The following is a 22,058-nucleotide window of genomic DNA, read 5'->3' as shown; positions in this document are numbered from 1 at the left end:
TCCCTACCCCTTTGACAGACCTGTCCTTTTGATATTGTGCTGCGACTGTATCTGTAAGCAACCTTAACGCTACTTCTGAATCTTGGGTATTCTATACTGACATCATGACTACCATATAGTTGATTACAAAGCAGCTCACTGCTTCCAAAATGACGAGTCGCCCTGGGCTCTACCTCTCATTCGATGAGATTGTGAACCTCAGAACATTTGAAGACATTTGCCAGTATGCGAACTGGCCCCAGAACACCATACCACCGCTGTCATATTCTAGTATGGCTCCAGAAGTTCGTCAACGCTGGATCAGACTCTGGATTGGTGGGTTAATTGCAACAGCATGCGATTGTTCTCCATGGCTACGGGAAGAACTTGATAAGCTGCAAGAGAAAGAGAAGTACATTGACACTGAGAACTTGAAAGTTTACCTCTCCTTGAAGGTACCCTGCAGTGAATGGGTTAATTGGTATATCTCCAAGGAGACTATTGGCAACATACTCATCCCTGAGATCCAACATGTCCTGAACCAAGTTGAAGAATACATCAAGGAGCAACCCTCTCCCTATAATCCCCAGTTGACAATCCCAGGGAAGGCATTCAACATTGGTGAAAAGGCTCATCCTGACTTTGGCTATGCTAGTGCTGATCTCTGCAAAATACTCGAGCAATACCATCGCCAATTCTTGTCGAAAATGGAACACTACTTGTCGCCTTACACGTCAATTGTTGCACCATCAGGGACAGGGAAGTCATATACTGTTTCGCAGCTCGCTGTTAAACATAACAAGTATGTGATTTACCTGAACTTTGCCCCTGAATACCATAGAGGCTATCCAGGAAGATCAAGCTACGCCTCTCTCATTTTGCAGGCCCTCAACAATGTAAATAAACGTTTACCCTTTCTTGAAAGACGCAACAAGATGGAATGGATCTGGAGTATTGTTATTTGGGCGCTTTTGCGCCTGGCTAGATCGGCCTGGACTTCCGGCATGAGCGCTGATGCCTTCTTTCGCTTGCAAATCGGTGAGGGCGACGTTGGAAAACAAGACGTCATCGAATCTGCTCTTCAATTCGCCATCAATCAACCCCCATTTCCTTGTCTAGCAATCGAAGTTCCTAACCCAAAAGCTGACTGGCAAGCTTTCGATGATCACTGCAAAAATGCATTCACTACACCTGGGCCTCAAGAAATGACCAATGATGATGCAAATAGTTCCATACAGCCACTCAACCTCGAGTTCATCATTTGTATTGATGAAGCACGGAATCTTTTGGGAGGACCTTAAGGAGAAAACATGCTATTCCATTCTCTGCGTCGGGCTCTTTGGTGGGCTGCTAAATGGGGGAATGAAGAATCCTTCTTTGGCGTGTTTCTTGATACGACACCCAAAGTATCTAATCCCTCGCCTTCTAAACTATCAGACCCTAGCCAGAAGGTCTGAACTGGGGAACGACCAAGTGCAATACTGTTTCCTCCCTACCACCAGTTTTTCACCAAGAATATCTACGCGCCACTGACTCCAGCTCAGTTCGATACACCAAACGTATCCTGGGATGTATTGGTAAACTTTGGTCGGCCTTTATGGGGAGCACTACTTCAAGCTGGGAGTTCATCTGTGGGTGTTGTAGAGCTCTGCAAAGAAAAGTGTCGGCCTAGCCAAGGGCAATATGGTGATTTCGATACAAAGACTGGCCTTCTAGCTCTCCTATCATACCGAATCCCATTCACCATCTCCGATTTTGCACTTGCCGAAAATCTCGTCTCGCACTGGATGCACCCATTAATCGATGTTTCAGACAACCTTGAGCAGATCATGGTACTGCAGCCTGATGAGCCCATCTTGGCCCTAGCTGCCTTTCAGCATGGAATGACGATGGCGGACACACTTCTCCAAGCTCTTGATGTACTTGATCATGAAACCCGCTGGAACAACATCAGCGTAGGAGACATGGGTGAGTTCGTTGCAGGGCTCATTCTCCTGCTTGCGTTTGATACTATATCACCATGGCTGCAGTACCCTCGGCCTCTTCCCCTCCAGGCCTTTCTCAAGAACTTGCTTGGGCATGCTGTCGTGGAAGACCTCTTGAAAGTCCCGGAAGATTCATCGCAATCAAATTTCGGCCAGATGCTTTCCTCTGGAACTGTGTTCTTCAATCGGCTTCATCGCCGGGCTACTGCGCCATCAACAACAGACATCTACAATATGTATAGAACCTGTACAGCTTGTTATCTTCCCTCCGGCCTTCATGGCGTCGACATTCTGATTCCAGTGTGGGTTCCTTCAGAACGTGAAAGAGAGGCCCACATTGGCTGTATTCTTGTGCAGGTCAAGAATAAATCCTACCATACATTTGCAGACGACGCAAAGACTTCTGCATACATTCACACAAAACATGCATTCAAGGCACTAGGCTTCAGTGACCAAATGCCTGTCATCGGGCTGATAATGTGTCTGCGGGGTCAAACACATGGCTGCGAAGTTACATCTGACTCTAGGGATGCTAAAAAGAATTTTGGGGTCATCCTGTCAGTTGGGCTAGACACAGAACAATATCCAATGTTTCAGGGGCCACCAGAAGAGCCCGAAACACTCATCAAGCAGCAAGTCTTGCGTCATTTACAGTCAATGGTATCTGAGGTCGATACATATGAGCCTGATAGGGACAAGAATGCCTACAAGCTTCTTCTATTCGAGACAGAGTTTTTGCCCTGATTGCAGCCAGAGAAGGAGGACTGGGGGTTGGTTTCAGTTAGTATTTTTCAGTTTAACTCAACTCTAGTTTGTATCAACACAGTATAGTCTCAGCATCACTTTCATCAAATGACCATTATTGGCAAATAGCAACAACACCAACAAAAGGTAGAAAATGAAGCAAAGAACGGAAGAAAGCAAAATTATTCAGCCCTAACCTTTCAGGATCTGGTGGCTACTCTACTTGCTGGATTGCATTGACTTGTTGCACTGTTGACAAGATATAGATGGCTGCAGACTCTGTAAACAATGATGCTGAATTGATTCTAGCATGTCCTGGGGGCATGTTGGGGACTGTTTCCCCCGTTTAGCCTAGCCTCAGTCAATTCTAGCTTTCATGAAAACAACTCATTTCGTCTCAATATGTGTATGAATTATGAATATCCAAGTTCTCTCAGAACTTCTTGCTCCATGATTTCAGCGTCATCTTTGGTAAATGGCTTTGGAGGTTTTGTATCGAATTTGCGGACCCAACCCTGACGAAGGTCTGGAGACATTGTAACCTGTTCCCTCTCTATCCACTTTGCTTGAAATCGAACACCGACATTCCGTACCATCCGTCGCTTCCGAGATCTGTCAATAATCCCAAGTGCCTTGATGAATCTCATGTGGCATTCATCTGGAGGTAATAAATGAGCTGTTCGTTCCTTGAATAAAGTATACCAACCCAGAGAGAGGTTGGAAGAGCCCAGAACAAGATCCTTAAGACTGTATTCATACGAGAAGGGATAGAAGCCTACCATTTCCCAATCAACCAGTGCAGTAAGTTCATATCGCTCATTCCCTGGAGTCGAGGACAGTTTTGTAACGAGAATATTGCGAGGTTCGATGTCATTATGGCAACAGACAGCATGGCTTTGGAGCTTTTCGAGGTCTGCTCGTGAAAGTTCAACTTGACCAATGTCATCGTACGAAGAGGCAACTACAACTCCACCATTGAGTTCTAGTAGCTTGCAGGTTGGTGGTCCCCGACTGCCTGTATTGAGAAGGCTATCCAGAAAGTGTTTGACATCTGGGTGGTATCCAAGACTTGGGCCCCCCAGCCATTTCGCAGGCCAATTGGCAGTCGAGTTCAGAAGATTAGCGTTTCCGGGTAAGCTTGGTGAAATGCTGTGGACATCTACTTGCTGAAGCTTCTCCATTGCACGAACAACTGAATCCACCAACTCCAGCTGATGGGTCTTATCAAGTGTGTCCCATACGTTCTCGAGTGGAATAGTGCCCTCGCAATACGCTGACACAGAGTACTCAACCTGTCTTGCATCCTCAGTGATCGCTGTGCCAACACATAGGACAGCTGGAACCAAGTTTAGTAGCTGAGAATGACATAGGCGCTGGAAAGTTGCAATGGCAGCCAAGTGGCCTCCTGATATCTCCAGCCGAACAATGACATGGCTAGGATAATCAGGAAAAGATTCGGTAAGGCTGAATGTACACGTTTTATGTGTGTTTGATATTATTCGGCAACTAGTTGACTTTACTGGAACCGAGAATATTTCAAGTAGAACCTTGTTATCTAGAACTAGGTAACACTGTTCAGTTGAAGTCATTCGTGCTAGCTAGGAGGAGTTGCTGAGAATTGATATAATAATGTATGGGTGGAAGAGGGACAGGAGATTTACAAGTGAAATGGATGTTTGTGAATTCAGGTTAGGATACAGAAAGGGGCAACAGCATTATATTATGTGATTGATTCTATCAAGTGGGGCACTTTTGCCTCAGGAATCAATTTTGTATAGTGACCATGGTGGAATACACAGAGGATTGATGGCCTGCAAGAAGTAGTGGCACAACAGTCATAGGTTGGATACAAGACCACAAGTCCTGCTATTATAAGGTCCCTTTAGCCCTCACAATACTTTAGATTAGTTTCCTTTCCCTTCCCCTCCATGTAATATCTGGCTATCTCCAGACCTGATCATGTGAATCAATCTGTGAACTAACCCATGACAGCAGGGAACTAGGTGTGGGGAAACAAGGCATGGAGAAGAAGGTGGGGGAAACAAAGGAGTGGGGTATTAGCAGGTAGACAAGCAAAGGATGAGGGACTAGGCCAGAATAGGAAAGTAGAGCCAGACGTGCTGGAAAATCTTGTAGAAGATAAAGAGGGGGCACCGCCAGCAAAGGCTTTAGATAGTTTCTTCCTTTCTCCCTCATTTGACAATAAAGTCATCAATCGGCAAACTCAGTATCACCTACTAGTCCTGTAACATGTGGAAACAAAGGAGTGGGGAAACAAGGTAGCACAAGGCTACAGCAGTGAACGAGGCAACACGAGCAGCAGTGCACCATGACAAAAAGAGATTCTTTCTAAGGACCAATTGCATCATTCTTTACTAACATTACACTGAAAGTAACTACAAGCCTAGTCTCATGGCAATCACAGTCATCCTTGCTGTTCAACTTCATACATCATCGAAAACTACCTATTTGTTGGATGAATGTTGGATAAACTACATGGAGGATGGGTATTGTGGGGAATTTGCCTTCAGTCGGGTTAACCCTGGGTAAACACAAGCCTGAATACTTCATCTGTATACCAGCATGGTTCCACGTGTGGTTGTACAGGATCATGAGTAACTTCTAAAGTGATAAAATCTGAATTCAGTAGATTGTTCCAACACTATTCCTATTGAAGCCCATGTCCAATGTCATACCTTGTAAGGCATGGGTTTTAATGCCAGTTTAGAGGCATTTAATCATCGTCATATTTCCAGTCTTCATCTTCAATGGGAGAAGCATACTCAGGTGGATCTTCAATAACACGAAGTCTTCTGTTTAGAGACGCTGGTGGACCACCAAACTCCATTGAATGCTCCCAATGACTTGTCAGCCAACCTAAGAAAACTGGCCGGGAATCAGAGTGAGGAGATGGGGTCCAGTAGTAAAATTCCTCAGGACACCTTCCCCAAAACAAGTACCGAGGACTAATTGGCAACTTGCTCTTGTGCTGCGTTTTGCTGCAGGTTGGCTGGCTGAAGACTGCAGAGACATTGAAGTCAAATAGAATTACACGAGGCATATGAGATAATACCTCAGGGCCAACCAATAGCACATTTCGTGGAGCAAAATCTAGTTGCCTTACACCATGGAACTCCATCTTCGAGTAGACCTCCATAGCTCTGGCAAGAATATCCAGTCGATGCTGAGGAGATATGCGGCCTCGAAAGCCCCCCTTCCGTAGATTCTCCATAGTGATGGAGTTGGGAATCCACTCCATAAGAATCATTCGAACTGGGCGTGTGGCGCTGGGTGTTTCAGGATAGAGCATGTCGAAGGTCCACGATCCATAATACTTTGGAGCAAAACTGCCATCAACTCCTACTCTATTCAGCTCCTCATATGCTGCAGCCTCACTGCTGTAGTCCCGATCAGCTTTCCATGTGACATCATCGGTTGGCCCGATGTATGAATAGTAAAAAGGGTCGTATATTTTTGCAATATAGGTAGTGTCATCACTGCTATCGTCTAAAGAGCATCGTAGTACTTGAGCGCCACGACCATCACGGCATGCCACCTCCTCGAGCACATGAAGACAGTGGATAGTTTTATCAGGGTGAGGCGGCGTGTCGATGATTGGGTGTCGAGAACACCATTCAGTTTGGGTCACACCATCAAGGTCTGTCCATTCAGCCATTGGGCGTGGAGCAAGCTCTCTGTCATAACCAAAGCCAAATGGTGGAGGCGGTGTATGTGCTCGGATGGAAAGGGACATGCCGCAGTCGTATGGTAGTTTGGGCTTGGTAGGATCAGGTGGAAGCGCCCAAGACAGCGCACGAGGCTTGTACTCACGAGGTTTTAGAGCAACCACATTTCAGATGAGAATCAATAACAGATTTGTGTAGATATTTTCATGACTGAACACAGTAGTTCATCATCTGACAACCTCGGAGTGTTGGATAAAATGTTGGATGAACTACATAAAGGATGAGTATTCTGGGGAATCTGCCTTCAGTCGGATTAACTCTGGGTAAGCCTGAGCCTGAATACTCCAGCTTAAGTGTTGGAAGAACTCAACACTTTAGAGAAGGAATCGAGAAACAAGCTTCACCATTTCAATCAATCTGCATACCATCACAGTTCCACATCTGGTTATACAGGATCACGAGTGACTTCAAAAGTGAGATAACTGAATTTAGTAGATTGTTCTGACAAAGAAGTATATTACACTCATTGTTTGGATGAGGCATATTTAATGGTTGAGAATGGATTGATCAAATGGAAGAAAGTTGTTTGACTTTTGGTGCGCATGCTTATCCTGTACGTTGTAGTATTCTGTTAAGCGCCTAATAAGTGCCCTGAAAGAGTTATGTTATGGGGGCAGCTACTACGTGGGCATCAGGTTTTTTCTACACGGGCATCGGGCTTGGCTTATGTGGGCATCAATTTACGCACTCTGATTGGCTAGAAATGTGTCTGTTAGTGCATTCTATGCTCTGGAATTCTGCCAATGTACCTCTCTCCCCTGGCCAATTCTATGGCTGATAGCTGATACTTATACAAAGAAATGTAAAAAGGACAGGATACTCGTTGTGTTGAAGACTTCACTGATATATGATTTCTTTATCCTATGTTAATACTCTTACGTACTATGATGTAGCTGCACCTACTCAGGAAAACAACCTCATGACAGCCAGTAGAGTAAGGCAGAGAATGGGTGTATAGAGGCTGAGGTCACCTGGGAGCTGGGGGATAATCCTCTCAGAATAGGAACAAGGGGTGTAGCTGACATCTAGAGAAGGATAGATAAATATACTGAAGAATAACAAGCTTTAGATCTAATGGACAGAGAGTGAGATTGGATTGTATTTAGAGAATGAGAATCAAGTGGTTATATTTGGGTAAAAAGGCAGCTCAAATAAATAGTATAGAGACAAAGGTTGTGAAATGGCCCTTCTAGAAGAAGAAATTCACAGCAACTGTAGTGTTGCTACTTGTAAAGAATCCTTGAGATTTGGCCCACTGTTATTGCACATGCTTCACCGCCTTTATGGGCTTGTACCTGTGAGCTAGAGCCAATCAGAGTGCATAAAGCCTGATGCCCACATAAGCCAGATGCCCGTGTAGAAAAAACCTGATGCCCACGTAGTATCTGCCCAAAAGTAAAGTGGACAATTAAGCTAACGTAAGCGCCGCAGTCAACCGAGCGCTGCACTTTTCTGAACCTCTCTTTTAAACATCGCGATAAAAACACTACAACGCATTTAACCAATTAAAATTACTCACTTTACTCTTCCCCACATGACTCAATCACTACTTGACAAGCCCTTTAATTATGGCCAGGCTGGCTGCAGACACTACAACGCTGAATACCTGGTCGTGCTGACCTCCTTTGACCACTCCTCCACGACGATTCAGCCACTACCTGCACATCAATATCCATCTGATCAATTGCTTCCCTTCCCTCTTGTAGTACTGTCTTGATCCCTCTATTCTGTAGTCTAGCTCTTTTTGCCTGCTGACGCTGGCTAAGTATCTCATTTGCCTCCTGAACATCCTTGTTCTCAGCAGCTAGATGCCTAACTGCCTTTGTGCCCTTCCCAAGAGACTTTAGGGTTTCAAGAATTGGCTCTGGAGCTCTGAACGCCTTTCTGAGCCCATGACAACTATTCTGATGGAGTCGTGCCCATAAGGAAACCAGTATCATCACAGTTATAGATACCATCTGATCAGATGCCATACTTTGCAATCATGTTCACCACAAGCTGAAACCAATCGCGGATAATGGTTGGATCTTCACACTTCGCTCTCTAATAGTCGTATTTCCGAAAAAAAACGTGTCTTGAGGTCTGGGCGTCGCTTGACAAGCTTTGAAGCCCAGCGCTTGCCGACGGATGGCGCATTGTAGTCAACAAGCAATTGATCAGCCATTTCTTTAACATCATGAAGCTGGGGGGGAAATCCTCACGAATCTAGGTCGAGAATAAAGTTCTTAAGGATCTGTTCCTCTAGATCAGATAGTCGACGCGATTTATTGAAGATATTGCTTTGAGATTGGAAGCCTTGCTGGCGGCGATGTAGTCAACGCTCATCAATTTTATAGGTCCTTGCGGCGCGTCAGATACTTAGATTTGGGTTATTTTGAAGCGCCTGAAGGGTTCTAGCTTCAATAGTAGTAGCTGGCATCTTAGGTTGTTGAGAATCACTTGATCAAATGCAGAGTTAGGTGTACTGGTTACCGGACAGAAATTAACCCTCTGCAAGGTTCACTATGGAGTTTTGGCGAGCGAAGCGCAAATGCTCCCAAGTTACCCTGTTGCTCGTTTCCGCTCTACCGTGGTTGAAGTACAAAAAGCAAAAAAAAAAAAAAAAAAAAAAAAGAAAACAAAGAAAGAACGAAAACAAACCAAACACCAATAATCAAACAAAGAAACAAAGCAGTGAACAAAACGTAAAACGAATGCAAAAGAAAAGTAGCAGAGAAAACCAGACTCGTACCTCCACACTCCCTCTCCCGATAAATCACCTTCTCCCCGCGCCGTGCCCTCTAACAACTCCCACGGATGGCTAAAGGTCTTGGCTTGGTCGCACCCTGCGACTGGGCAGTGTATTTCTGCGTTCCTGTGGTTGAGCCGCACGTGATACTCTTTGAAGTCGCCGTGTCCGGAGCGCGCTACCAGGATCCGGGCGACTGTGCCTCTGTGTAGCCCCTTCATCCAGCCGATGTCATATGGTCTCAGCCAGTTCAGCGCTCCACCGAGATGTCTGATCTTCGGGCCAGCGACTCAGCTGGTCCTTCCTGTTCTGGCCGGAGTTTCGTCGAGTCTCTGATCGGTTGTGGTAGCCGGGCCTTTGCCTCATCAATGCTCCCGTCAATCATCGTCCAGTACAGAGGGTGGTCTGCATTGCATGTTGATGCCCGTATCCCTCCTGTCCGCAGCATGTCCTGGCAAGTGATTGTCATGTTCGGGAACGCTGCGAATCTGTATAGGCACTTTTTGCTTGTCGTTTTGAAGACAGGTACAGCGGCTCGCAAGCCTTCTCTGAGAACCTTCTCCAAAATGGCCATGCTGGTCTTGCTGGCTCTGGGGAACCAGGTGGTGGCCGCATACGTCATCTGTGGCAGCATGCATGCTCTCACTGCCTGCATTACCGAATTCGGGGACGCGCCACTGTTGACTCTGCTGATGCGGTGCAGCACGTTCGCTGTCTTGCGTGCCTTGGTCGCCATCTCTTGGCACTGCGTTTTGAAGTTGAAGCTGGTGTCCCAAGTGACGCCGAGCCACTTCATTTCCTGCACTGGGCTCAGCGTTGTTCTGTTTGGCAGTCGAAGCCCTGTGTTCATGCTCGGGAGTTTACGGCCGGTGTACAGATGCATGATTCCTGTCTTACTCCAGTCGATCCTCAGCTCATTTTCCCTACACCACTCCACCGCGTGTGTCATGTAGGTTTGCAGCGTGGCAATGTTGGTCTGGACTGATGGCGACGAAACATATATCAGACCATCATCTGCGTATCCCAGGCTGGGTAGCTTCTTGAAGAGTTCCGCCATGTAAAGCATGTATAGTATGGGAGAGACTAGAGATCCTTGTGGCAGACTGCCTCCCACGTCTCTCTCCACTGGGAGCTCTCCTTCGACCGAGCGGCTGACTCGCCTATCCGTCAAGAAAGAGCCTACCCATTTGCACAGAGGCTCTGGCCATCGCTGCCCTCTCAGACGTGAAACCAGCCTGCTTGACATGTAACTGTAACTGTAAACCCAAGTATAAATATCTCATAGTCGAAGTACCCAGGGGTAGAGGAAAGAATGAATACAATAACGTACATGATAAGCGAGGGACGCACTTATATCAACCCTCTGAATTAAATTCGCAATAGAAACACCACAATTTATCTAATCAATTAAAATCAATCACTCTACCATTCTTTATTGACCTCAAATGTCTGCTGACAGGTCCTTACATTATGTCCGGTCTTTCTGCAAATACTAGACTGTCGGACCTTTGCTCCTTGTGACCTTCCGCGACTACCTCTTGAGGATTCAGCTGCTACCTGTGCATCGATATCTATCTGATCAATTGATTGTAATGCTTCCCTTATAGTCACAGGCCCTTCTTTTTGCATCCTAGTCCTTTTTCCCCTCCGGCGCCGCCCTACTCTCTTATTCTCTTGTTCAAGTTGTCAAACCCTTTCCTGTAGCAAGACCATCTCGTGCATAATAACATTTGTTGCCCACTCAAAATGCTTGACAGCTTCAATTATTGACTCGGGGGAGCTGCTGTTATGATTTCTAATCCTTCCTTGCAGATAATTAGAATGCGATTCGGCCTCTAGCACTGTCTTTGGCGTCCTTGCAGTCCAAGGGGTCGATGGTATCGTGACCTCTGTGGGAGGCGTCGGAGTCCGTGACTGAACATCAAGCTTCGAGATGACATTTTCTGGGGCAAAGGAAGCAAGCCCAGCTCCTCCAAAACCTCCCTTGACATTGCTTTCTGTATGAGCATCTTGGTGGGCACTGTGAAAGGCAGGAAAGCAGTCGGTCTTGGAAATGTGGGTTATGGAACATCTGATCAAATGCTCTATTTGTTGACTGTATGCCCTTTTCAGCGGCCCAAAGCACCGTACACCAAGAGGCTGAAGTAGATGAGAGGCATGAGCAGGCATACAGAGCGTGATAATCTTGTTCTCCGTGCAATATTTCTCGTATTCGACGAAGTGGTGACTTTCGTGACCATCAAGGATCAAGAGGCGATAGAGACTGTTCGTTCGCTTAGCTATGGCCCGATCAAAGTGCTTTAGCCACTCAAGACCCAGCTTGTTATTAGTCCATCCATTTTCGCTCAATGCAATAACCCAATCACCGGGGAGGTCGCATTGTTGGTACCAATTGGCAAGGTGATCTTTGCCTGCACTAATGATAAATGGCGGGATCGACTGACCGTCCGCATTAATTCCCTCGATCACAGTATTCCCACGAACTATAACGGTGGACAGAGGCTAATGGAAAGTTAGGTAATATGTAGAGTTCATGACAAAGTAGATCATAGGGATGCAGAAATTGAGTCGCATTAAAACTTACTAATTGGTAACTTCAATAATGCTACTGTTATTGTTACTAACCAACTTCATAGGTCGCTGAACACTATATATTCCTATCAGAGCCTATGTCCACTCTCATACCTCATCAGAGGTTGGTTTCAAGGCCAGTTTGGACGCATTTAATACCCATCAGATTGCCAATCTTCATCTTCAATGGGAGGAGCATACGCAGGCGTATCTTCATAGAAACTGTCCCAACTCTCTAAAGATTCTGGTGGGCCATCAAACTCTGTTGAATTCTCCCAGCAAGACTTCAGCCAACCGAAGAAAACTCCCCGCACAACACAGTGGGGGTAAGGAGTCCAGTGTTGAAATTCCTCAGGACAACTTCCCCAGAACAAGTACTGAGGACTAACTGGCAACTTGCTCTCCTACTGTAATCTGTTGCAGCCTGGCTGGCTAAAGACTGAAGACCTGTTGAAGTCAAACAGAATTACGCGATGCATACAAGAAAATACATCAGGGCCAACTAATAGCACATTTCGTGGAGCAAAGTCCAGGTGTCTTACACCATGGAAGTCTATTTTCGAGTTGACCTCCAACGCTTTAGTAAGAATATCGAGCCGGTGCTGAGGAGACATGCGACCTCGAAAGCCTCCCTCCACTATAGACTGCATAGTAACAGAGTCAGGGATCCATTCCATGAGAATCATTCGCACTGAGCGTGTGGCCTTTGGTGTTTCAGGATGGACCATCTCGAATGTCCATGACCCATAGTACTTGGGAGCAAGGCTGCCATCAACTCCTGCCTTCTTTAACTCCTCATATGCTGCAGCTTCACTACTATAGTCCTGATCAGCCCTCCATGTAGGATCATCGCATGACTCGACATATGAATAGTATAAAGGGTCGTATATTTTTGCGATGTAGGTAGTGTCATCACTGCTATCGTCTAAAGAGCATCGTAGTACTTGAGCGCCACGACCATCACGGCATGCCACCTCCTCGAGCACATGAAGATGGTGGATAGTTTTATCAGGATGAGGCGGCGTGTCGATGACTGGGTGTTGACAGCACCATTCAGTCTGGGTTTTGCCATCAAGGTCTGTCCATTCAGCCAGTGGGCGTGGAGCAACGTCTCTGTAATAGCCATTGCCAAATGGCGGAGGCGGTGTATGTGCTCGGATGGAAAGCGAAGCGCCACAGTGGTATGGAATTTCCGGCTTGGTAGGGTCGGACGGAAGCGTCCAGGTCAATGGGCGGCGTTTAATGTTTGGATTTGGTGGAGGAGAGTACATTTCAGACTAGAATCGATAATGGATGTATGTGAGGTTTTCGAATGACCAAACGCCAAAGTTTAGCGCAACAAGGTCCAGCAGCCATATAAGGTGGACCTCAGAGGGGGCCTTAACCACTGTGAAAAATCAAAGAACCCAAACAGCCATCATGCCTACAAAAGTCAAGTGGACAATTAAGCTCATTGTTATTCTTAGTCAGCATATGATCCTATGACTCTTTCAGGGCAACTTGTTAGGCGCTTAACAGAATACTACAATGTACAGGATAAGCATGTGCACCAAAAAACTATGTGCACCAAAAATCAAACAACTTTGCTTTCTTTAAGTTAGTTATTCGATCAATCAATTCTCAGCCATTAAATATGCCCCAACTGTTGGATGAATGTTGGGTTGGATAAACTACATGCAGGATGGGTTATTGTGGGGAATTTGCCTTCAGTCCCATTAACCCTGGGTAAACCCGAGCCTGAATACTTCATCTAAGTTGTCCGTGATGGAAGAACTTAACACCTTAGAGAATGAATAGAAAAATAAGCTTCACCATCACCATCAATCTGTATACCAGCACGGTTCCACGTGCGGTTGTACACGATCACGAGTGACTTCTAAAGTGATCAAATCTGAATTCAGTAGATTGTTCCGACACCAAGCATAAATTCACAGATCTTGTGTACCTTGCATAGCGTTTGTGTGATATTGTAGGCTTCTAGCTGCTTGGTGATAACAGGTGCTAAATACCCACAGCTGCCAACAACCCTCGCTCCAAGGCCTTCAAACCTAGGTCCTTGCGTAGAATAGTTGGACCGTGGTGGAAGTTTTATAATTCCCCATCCATTGACAGTCTGATTAACCGCTGTACTGCTTTCTGGCGCATGCGCTAAGGGCGCTAGAAAAGCAACTAGGAAAACAAATAGCATGGCCTACGCATGGGTATAGAAGAAGGCGGAAACTTATATCAAGCGCGCTACATAGTAAGACGGAGGGTTTTAGTGTTGCCACACTTCACTAGGCTAAAGGTAGCAGCGGCAGATAACACCTAGTCTCGTGGCAAGTCTGCAGGCCAAGATTTCTCTTTTGCTAAAACGTAGGAACGCCCTACAAGAGTAAACGCCATAAGATAGACAATGTAATAAGCATAGGGATATCTCACACACCCCAGCCATGGGTGCTAATAGACATCTTAAGCTCCAACTGCTTTCTAATTCTAGCACCAACATAGGCCTTAGCACCTGGAGGCTTTTGTGTCCTAATTGTAGTCTAGCCAACCAAGGCTTCCTGAACACTTCACCAGGTCATCATCACCACACCACCAACGCTGAACTTTAGATCTTAGCAGGGTGGGGAGGAGTCTTAAATCCTGGACATGCCTGGGATATTCGTACATCATTATTATGTTTTTCATATATTTATATCCCCCAGCTCTTCTTCATCTGCTTATCTTCGACCCTGTTTGGTACCTGGCGTTTACTTTGTTCCCTTGCTACTATGCGCTTGTCTCTCTTTACGACGCTGTCTTGCCTGGCCCTTGATCACGCTGGTCAGTACGAAGATATCAGTGACCCATGGTCCTTTGATGTTGGCGTTGTAGAAGAGAAAATAGGGGCAAAAAATGATGGTTGTATTGAAGCTCACAAGCAAACAACTAAACCTAAGTACCTATCTATATAGTTGTATAAGTTTATTTTGTAGGCCTGTAGGGCCACTGCTGCTGTGTGCCATGGCTTAAACTCAGAGTGAAGCCTCTCAGCCACACACCGTCCATAGATCATTGCACTAATGACACGAGAGTTGAGAACTCCTGTCAGTGCATCACTCAACCTTTGTTGCGAATGTAATCTCGACCCATTTATCAAAATCGCAATTTCTGCCAATCTCAAATGACTGAATATACCGGTTGCTCATATCTTTGAACTCGGTGCATATTTCCACAGCATCCTTGCCAAATGATGCGGTACTCAAAAGATTCCAGACTTCGGCGTGATCTGAGGAGTCTCTTGAGATCTTATCACTAGTAATCGACTTCCTGCCAGAGAGGCTATAGCCCAACTTTTCCAGGGCTGTATTAATAATGATCTTGTCAGGCCCATTAACTTGATTATACTTGATCTTGTTAAGACTTCCTATAGTGAGCTTGGTTTGATGTTCCCAAATACTCAGTAAAGCTTCATAGGACTTGAAATCGTTTGTTGGGTTTTCCATTGATTGGACTTCAATATATTTCAAAGATTTAGAAACAAAGACTGAAGCGACAAAGCCTTCAGTCTCTTTCACTTCTTTCCAGCCATACTGGGTGTCCTGAGGTATATAAAGACCAAGTTCGCGGGCACGAGTGACTTGTCTATCACCTGCAATGACTTGGGTAGACAGTAAGACAGCTGTAAACAGCAGCTGGGCAAACTTTGGAAGCCACATGACAGTATAGTGACGAGACGGAGGTGGATTGGAATAAGAGATGTTGCTCAAAAAAAGAAGAGAAAAGGTAGCCAGAGGTATATGTAGTTGGCAGATGGAAAAACTGAAACTTGGAATATTGTATGCTTAGGTTTAACAAGGCAAAGCTATGTAGAATAGTACAACGCTCATGGATGATGTGAGTAGTGGGTGATACAAGAGGGAGATGATTGTGATGAGAGTGATGAAGCCATCATATATATATATACGAATAACAATATGTATAGAAATGCCTCGGCCCATCCACGGCCCATCCATGGCCGGCCCATATCTCTAGCAGCCAGATGTCAACAAAGATCTATTTAATGGCCGTCTTACAATAGATTCTCAGTTATGAAGAGTAACACCACATAAATGTCTTTATAATTAGTGTGCAGTATGTCTGTGTCATGTCAGACTAAAGCCTATCATCCCTGGAGTGACACTTCTTAAATAAAACTAATTTACAAAGTAATAAGCTACTTAGGATTGCCTATAACATTGTTTTTAAATTGTGACCTCATTTGAGTTTGCCATTGATATATCTATTGACCTTAAGCTCTCTTGGATCATGTCGCAGACCTAGTAGGGGAAAACGAAACCTAAAAGGATTAAATTTGTTTATAAACAGCACAAATCCACACTGTTGTCAGGCGGTGGAAATGTTGTACCGAGAATCTCAGTTCTGGACATCATGTATCTCAGCTCCTTGCAAGTTGACAGTAATCCTTAGCCACCATGTCATCACGGCCTAATTACAACACCTGGAGTAGCGGGCTTAAGGATGACCAAGGCTCTGCCAAGGAACTTAAGTCCGGTTAATATTAGCCCACAAAGATACAGCTGGAATACAGCCCTACGCCTTCTTGTCGTGGCTATGGCTAAAATGCTCCATTTCTCCGGGTTATAGTGCTCGGCCGGCCATCCCTACTGTTGTACCTATGAAGGATGGTGGGATAGTTCGTTTGGCTTGCAATGCAAGGTGAATAAAGGCTTTTTTTTTTTTTTTTGTTTCGCTATTTCCGGATTCCTCCATTCTGGAGTCTCAGCGTCAAGGCATTACTTGGAAGTTTGTCGGAATAATCTACTGAATTCAGCTTTGTCACTTATGAAGTCACTCGTGATCCTGTACAGCCGCATGCTGGTATACAGACAGATTGGTCGAATTGGTGAAGGTTGTCTGTCAAGTTCTTCCATCATGCACAACTAACCTGGAGTATTCATGCTTGGGTTTACCCAGGGTTAATCCGACAGAAGGCAGATTCCCCGCCCCCACAATACTTATCCTCTGTGCAGTTCATCCAACAGTTTGTTACATCTTGTAAGCTTCCACGCAGCATTACCAAGCAACACATGGTCTGCTTGATCACACAAATGGGGTTGAAGATGAATGTTATCTGTGAAATACCCAATTCCCCTCATCTAAGAGACACTGTGGATGATAGTGAGTGTGAAATGGCTCACTGAGCTTGACATTGGAGCAGCTTTCCACTGTGTTCGCATTGAGGAAGGAGATCAATGGAAGACAGTATTCTGGACAAGACATAGTGCATATGAGTAGATGGTCATGCCATCTGGACTGGCAAATGGACCCTCAATCTTCCAACAGTACATAAATCGTGTGCTGTGTGAACATCTCGATGATTTTACCTCAGCATACATTGGTGACATGATAGTGTACTCCTCTGGTACAAAAACAGCCCGTTGGAAAACTCTTGCTGCCTCTCCATTGCCTTCTTGAGAACTCTCATAATGTGCAGAGTAGATACAGAAAGGGACTAACCAGTTCTCTGAACCATTGTTGCTACCAAGTGTGCCATACTGCTATAGAGACAGTTTCTACTGCTTTTCTTAAATCCTTTTCAATGCTTTCTCCCTACAAAATGGCCTCAAATAACAACGTTGGAATTCCTATACTAGCAGTCCTCTTTGAGCCCTACCTAAACTCATTCTCCATCAGCCAGGCTGATCTGGCGTTGCAACTGGCGCACCTTATGCATTGCTGTCCCCTCGATGCCCCCAAGATTCTCCTGGACCCTGCGTCGAATGTAGCCCAGCATGGCCTGCCACGCCTGACTTTGACAGTCTCGCCTATCGCTAGAGTCTTTCGGTGCTCTCGACCTATCCTCCCCGATTATCCAGGTCATATCCACACTATTGAGATCCCCCGCAACCTCCACCTTCCATACATCTCTCTCCTCCCAGGTAGAAATCGAGTGGTGGCAGATGATCAGCTTATGGATATGCACCAGAGCTCTTATCCGACCCCGGAAATCGATGTCCATAGGCAGCGGGTTCTTGTCGAGGCGTCCCTGGCTGATGAAGTCTCGTTCCCCACCTACCGCTGATCGTGCCAACACCGCTATCCACCACAGAAGTGGGTTGTTGCGGGCTGTCGATGCCCGTTTGGCCAGAGCGTTGGCGATGAATGCCTGGACCTTGTCATTGAGTCCGAGGAGAACTTCTGGTTTTCTTTTGATACCTGTCAACTTCGTGTATATCATAGCCGCCTCCTGTCTCACATCTAGGACATCATCAATCTGACTCTCATCCAGCTTTAGTCCCATCTCTTCTAGTGCATTTTCCTCACTACAGTATGCAATGAAGGATATCAGGTTGATCCAGATAGATTGATATCTCCGTCGCTGAGCTATTTTCCAGTCTGGGACCAGTGTCTGAAAGCTCTCAGTATTCCCCATGACGTCCTCGTTGTTCAGTAGAGTGCGAGCCTTTGGGGGCTATTGTTGCACCATGGCCTCTATTCCGTCGAACCAGAACCAGAACGTCGCTTGGATCAAGAGGTGCTGTCGATAGTCCTCCTGGAACCGCTCTTTCCTTGTCGTCTCGTTTTCTGTGCCAGAGTGAAACCGCACGGCTTTGCGGTCTGGTGCTAGTGTTGCATCTGGCGTGGTGCTGGTTGCTGATAGGAAACTAACCCAGTTTCGCTGGATAATTTCCCATGTCTTGTCGTCATTTCCAGGAACCAAAAAGTTCATATCCTTAAGCCATGCTTCGCAACCCGCATGGTCTGCCTCCGTTATTGCCGGAACACGGTCGATTTCATTGGGCTGGCTCCTGTGCTCAATGACTGCAAGATAGGCTGTGTCTCTGACCATAGCTATTGTGTTTATCCGGTTGATTCTGTGGTATATGAGAGAGATTGGTTAGCTGTAGAGCTGATTCAGTTGTGTGAGAACAATGACAAATTAATAGCACTAATTGGGAGGATGTACTGAATGTCCTAAGAATGAGAAGATGGAGAGATCTGTGATTTGTGGCTGTTACTTATCTAGCTGATTCGTAGTCAAAGCGCAGTCTCCATTAGCATGTGAGCAACAAAGCGACCTGCTTTCACCCTTTTGCACAAAATTAAATTGTAGATTTGTCATGATTGCTGACCCTGATCCAGTTCATCCAAACGTTAGGGTTAACTTTAGACAGTGATATATAAATTGGTTGAAATCCACCCTTCAGGCAAGAAGCAGATAGACAAAGAACAACTTCAATAACCATGTATTCCTCTTTCTAGGACATCCAGTATGTCCTCTGTAGACTACACTAGACTTCAGAAGGTGTAGTCTACAAGGTTTCCCTTAATTGTGATGGTGATTTTTAGGTTCTCTGCTCAGATTTAGATACACTTTAAAAGTATACATGACTATTTGATTGGCTTGATTGAAATTTAGTGTGCAAATGTACTTGAACTTGAATATTTTTAACGTCTACAGTGTGCAAATGTAACAGGACGTACTGAAATGTCCTGTGAAGAAAAGGAAGAAGCAATACGTGATTGTTGAAGTTGTTCTCTATCTCTATCTAAGCCAGCCTCCTGGATGTCTGGTACTAACCCTAATGTTTTGGTGAACTGGATCAGGGTCAGCAATTCTGGTAACACTGACTTAGGTCACTGACAAAATGGGAGCTTGCTCGCTCTCTTTTCTTTTAATTGTATGTTCTTTCTCTTGTAATTATCTGGTCTCAAGTCCTAAATGTCTGTTCTTCAATGAGCCCTACATACTCACATTACATATCAATCTACTTCTATTCATACTCACACAATGGAAAGCAATCACTCAGAAGGAGAACTGCTGTGTGCTTCTACTGATCAAGGCTGTGCCCCAGCCTCCCCATCACCCTTGCCATCAAAACACATCCATGACATCCCAGGAAGTGGTAGGACCTTCTCTGGCCACCAATGGACTTACTTCTCCTCACTCCAGCAAGGCCCACTCCGCTCCCGGGCCAAGGCCTTCCTAGCGTCAGTGGACTGGGTAGCCTTAGGAAAGTATGCAGCGATGAAACGGATGGGTATTGACTGCTCTCTTCTTCCTGACATTGGTCTTGGTTACAACCACATGGTCAGAATTATTGAGTTTACAGATGGGGTTCGATGGGTTGCATGGCTAAAACTACCTGACCTAGATGGTCACTATTCCCCTGAAGATGCTCTGAAAACAAAGATTGATTGTGAGTTTCACACAATTTCTCTTCTACGACAGCGAGCACAGCTACCCATCCCTGAAATCCATGCCTATGAAGCTCGAAGTGACTGCAGTGTCAATGCCCCATTCATGCTGATGGATTGCATAGAGGGCAATGTAGGAATGGACCTAGGAATGGAGGTTCCACGACAGTATAACCAAAGCTTCTTGAGTGGCCTCGCAAAGATCCATGTAAGTAAGATATTATCATCGAAATGCACACAGGCCACTGACGTGTTTTGTTCATCATAGTTCCAACTATCTACTATCCAGCTACCCCAGATTGGCACCATCGTCTCCTTGAATCCTGATGGCACATTCCAGCAGGGACCAATTCCTGGGCTGGGTGGTCCATTCAACACAGCGACCGAGTTCTTCCAAGCATGGGCAGCGAAAGCCAAATTCGGGTTAACAGAGGAGAGACTACGAAAGGCATCGGGCCCATATGCTGCTGAAATTGTTTCCTCAGTTTCGTCATTTCCCGAATCACTTCGTCAGCTCGCTAGCAGACTATCTGTTCTTGACTCCGGCCCGTTTCCTCTTTGCCACGGTGACTTTGGCCACAACAACATTATTGTCGATGATGCATACCAGATTCTTAGTGTCATTGACTGGGAAACTGCATTTGCTGGACCATGGGAGATATTTGGGGATTTTCCTTTGACTCTTACAGCTGTACCCCCTGCCATGGATGCCCCATGGAATTACAACGAGGATGGCTCTCCCAAGGATGATGACCTCATCCAGAAATTTGCAGATCAAGAGTATTACATTGCAGCAGTGGTACAGGAGGAAGATCGAAATGGTGAAGAAACCCACTGTCTTTCAGAAAGGTTGAAAGACACTCAGAGGCAGCAGCTAGTGACTGCAATGAGACTATACCAAACGGGAAAGGCTGGATGGTATGACAAATTAGTCGATAAATTTCGGTGATTTGGCAGTCTCTACAAAAGAAACCTTCAGTGGCTGTTAGGGGTGTGCCTTGTTGAGAAGGCTGAACTCGACTGTCTGGGCATCCCTACAACGCTTCCAGGGTGTCTATCCCTACAATAGATTCGTCCCATCCTTTTCTTCAATTGTTGATATAAAATCTTTGGCTAATGTACAGGACAAGCATGTGAGGAAGAATAAAACATAAAGGAACAGGCTTCAGACAACAGCTGCAGACTCCATACCTCTCTGATCTATCCCATGTGATGTGATGTGACTACTTGATACAGTCTCTAAAATGAACTGATTCAACATTCAAGATCTATTCTACAGTTTGTTTTGAAGGCCTGTACATTTTCCTGCAGGGGCCCTGCTGTCTGTCCTGCTCTGCTGCTAGCTGCCATGTGCTGTTGCTTAAACTCAGAGTGAAGCCTCTGAGCCACACACCATCCATAGACCATTGCACCAACAACATGAGCCTTGAGACCTCCTCTCAGTGTATATTACTCAACATTTGTACCAAATTTAATGTGCACCCATATATCAAAGTCACAATATCTGCCAATCTTGAACGACTGAATATAGCGGTTGCTCATATCTTTGAACTCTGTGCATATTTCCACAGCCTCTTTGGCAAACGATGCTGTGCTCAAAGAATTCCAGATTTCAGCGTGCTCTGGGGAGTCTCTTGAGATCTCAGTACCAAGAATCTGCGCTGGGCCAGAAAGGTCATGGCCCAACTTTTCGAGGGCCCCATTGATGATGACCCGATCAGTCCCAACAACATCAGCATACATGATCCATTTAAGACTTCTCACAGTGAGCCTGCTTTCATATTCCCAGATACTCAGTAAAGCTTCATAGGACTTAAAATCGGCTGTTGGGTTTTTCATCGAGGCGACTTCAATGAAGTTCGGATCTTCAGAAACATAGACTTTGGCGAAAAAGCCGTCAGTGGTTATGACTTCTTTCCATGGTCCATCCTTGGGTATATAAAGGCCAAGTTCACGTGGACGAGGGACTTTTTTGTCACCTGCAATGACTTGGGTAGACAGCAAGACAGCCATAAAGAGTGGCTGGATGAAGTTTGGAAGCCACATGATGGTATAGTGAGTAGAAGAAGGTAGGAAGAGGTAGCCAGAGGTATATGCGTTTGGTAGATGGAACTGGAAATACTGAAACTTGGAATATCG

The 22,058-nt window shown here is 45.5% G+C and overlaps 11 protein-coding genes across 11 annotated transcripts; 3 read left to right on the top strand and 8 right to left on the bottom strand.

The window, feature by feature from the left end:
• Positions 1-149: 149 nt before the first annotated feature.
• On the top strand, positions 150-1,280 carry HOO65_010016 (5-oxoprolinase (ATP-hydrolyzing); the record flags this gene model as incomplete). Its single annotated transcript, XM_070999613.1, has 1 exon — positions 150-1,280. The coding sequence occupies one exon, from the start codon at positions 150-152 to the stop codon at positions 1,278-1,280; it is 1,131 nt and encodes a 376-aa protein (XP_070861838.1).
• Positions 1,281-1,289: 9 nt separating this feature from the next.
• On the top strand, positions 1,290-2,708 carry HOO65_010015 (uncharacterized protein; the record flags this gene model as incomplete). The annotated part of the gene is made up of 2 exons (XM_071005821.1): positions 1,290-1,430; positions 1,482-2,708. 2 exons carry the CDS (start codon positions 1,290-1,292, stop codon positions 2,706-2,708), a joined length of 1,368 nt encoding a protein of 455 aa, XP_070861837.1.
• Positions 2,709-3,121: 413 nt separating this feature from the next.
• Positions 3,122-4,695, bottom strand: HOO65_010014 (Protein kinase-like domain; the record flags this gene model as incomplete). Its single annotated transcript, XM_071005757.1, has 2 exons — positions 3,122-4,044; positions 4,692-4,695. The coding sequence occupies 2 exons, from the start codon at positions 4,693-4,695 to the stop codon at positions 3,122-3,124; spliced, it is 927 nt and encodes a 308-aa protein (XP_070861836.1).
• A 747-nt stretch (positions 4,696-5,442) lies between these two features.
• On the bottom strand, positions 5,443-6,462 carry HOO65_010013 (Protein kinase-like domain protein; the record flags this gene model as incomplete). The annotated part of the gene is made up of 1 exon (XM_070999612.1): positions 5,443-6,462. One exon carries the CDS (start codon positions 6,460-6,462, stop codon positions 5,443-5,445), a length of 1,020 nt encoding a protein of 339 aa, XP_070861835.1.
• A 2,970-nt stretch (positions 6,463-9,432) lies between these two features.
• HOO65_010012 (reverse transcriptase) lies at positions 9,433-10,239 on the bottom strand (the record flags this gene model as incomplete). Its single annotated transcript, XM_070999611.1, has 1 exon — positions 9,433-10,239. The coding sequence occupies one exon, from the start codon at positions 10,237-10,239 to the stop codon at positions 9,433-9,435; it is 807 nt and encodes a 268-aa protein (XP_070861834.1).
• Positions 10,240-10,868: 629 nt separating this feature from the next.
• HOO65_010011 (uncharacterized protein) lies at positions 10,869-13,024 on the bottom strand (the record flags this gene model as incomplete). Its single annotated transcript, XM_071005553.1, has 2 exons — positions 10,869-11,684; positions 12,296-13,024. 2 exons carry the CDS (start codon positions 13,022-13,024, stop codon positions 10,869-10,871), a joined length of 1,545 nt encoding a protein of 514 aa, XP_070861833.1.
• Positions 13,025-14,833: 1,809 nt separating this feature from the next.
• Positions 14,834-15,436, bottom strand: HOO65_010010 (uncharacterized protein; the record flags this gene model as incomplete). The annotated part of the gene is made up of 1 exon (XM_070999610.1): positions 14,834-15,436. One exon carries the CDS (start codon positions 15,434-15,436, stop codon positions 14,834-14,836), a length of 603 nt encoding a protein of 200 aa, XP_070861832.1.
• Positions 15,437-17,400: 1,964 nt separating this feature from the next.
• Positions 17,401-18,153, bottom strand: HOO65_010009 (uncharacterized protein; the record flags this gene model as incomplete). The annotated part of the gene is made up of 1 exon (XM_070999609.1): positions 17,401-18,153. One exon carries the CDS (start codon positions 18,151-18,153, stop codon positions 17,401-17,403), a length of 753 nt encoding a protein of 250 aa, XP_070861831.1.
• A 39-nt stretch (positions 18,154-18,192) lies between these two features.
• On the bottom strand, positions 18,193-18,570 carry HOO65_010008 (uncharacterized protein; the record flags this gene model as incomplete). Its single annotated transcript, XM_070999608.1, has 1 exon — positions 18,193-18,570. The coding sequence occupies one exon, from the start codon at positions 18,568-18,570 to the stop codon at positions 18,193-18,195; it is 378 nt and encodes a 125-aa protein (XP_070861830.1).
• A 942-nt stretch (positions 18,571-19,512) lies between these two features.
• Positions 19,513-20,868, top strand: HOO65_010007 (protein kinase-like (PK-like) protein; the record flags this gene model as incomplete). Its single annotated transcript, XM_071005851.1, has 2 exons — positions 19,513-20,127; positions 20,188-20,868. 2 exons carry the CDS (start codon positions 19,513-19,515, stop codon positions 20,866-20,868), a joined length of 1,296 nt encoding a protein of 431 aa, XP_070861829.1.
• Positions 20,869-21,368: 500 nt separating this feature from the next.
• Positions 21,369-21,965, bottom strand: HOO65_010006 (uncharacterized protein; the record flags this gene model as incomplete). The annotated part of the gene is made up of 1 exon (XM_070999607.1): positions 21,369-21,965. The coding sequence occupies one exon, from the start codon at positions 21,963-21,965 to the stop codon at positions 21,369-21,371; it is 597 nt and encodes a 198-aa protein (XP_070861828.1).
• Between the last annotated feature and the right edge of the window lie 93 nt (positions 21,966-22,058).

This window comes from Ceratocystis lukuohia, assembly GCF_044167205.1.
Source record: "Ceratocystis lukuohia strain C4212 chromosome Unknown Supercontig1_pilon, whole genome shotgun sequence".
Classification (NCBI taxonomy): Eukaryota; Fungi; Ascomycota; class Sordariomycetes; order Microascales; family Ceratocystidaceae; genus Ceratocystis; species Ceratocystis lukuohia.
Note: the sequence above shows the minus strand (reverse complement) of the source record. Positions and strands in the feature narration are given on the sequence as shown.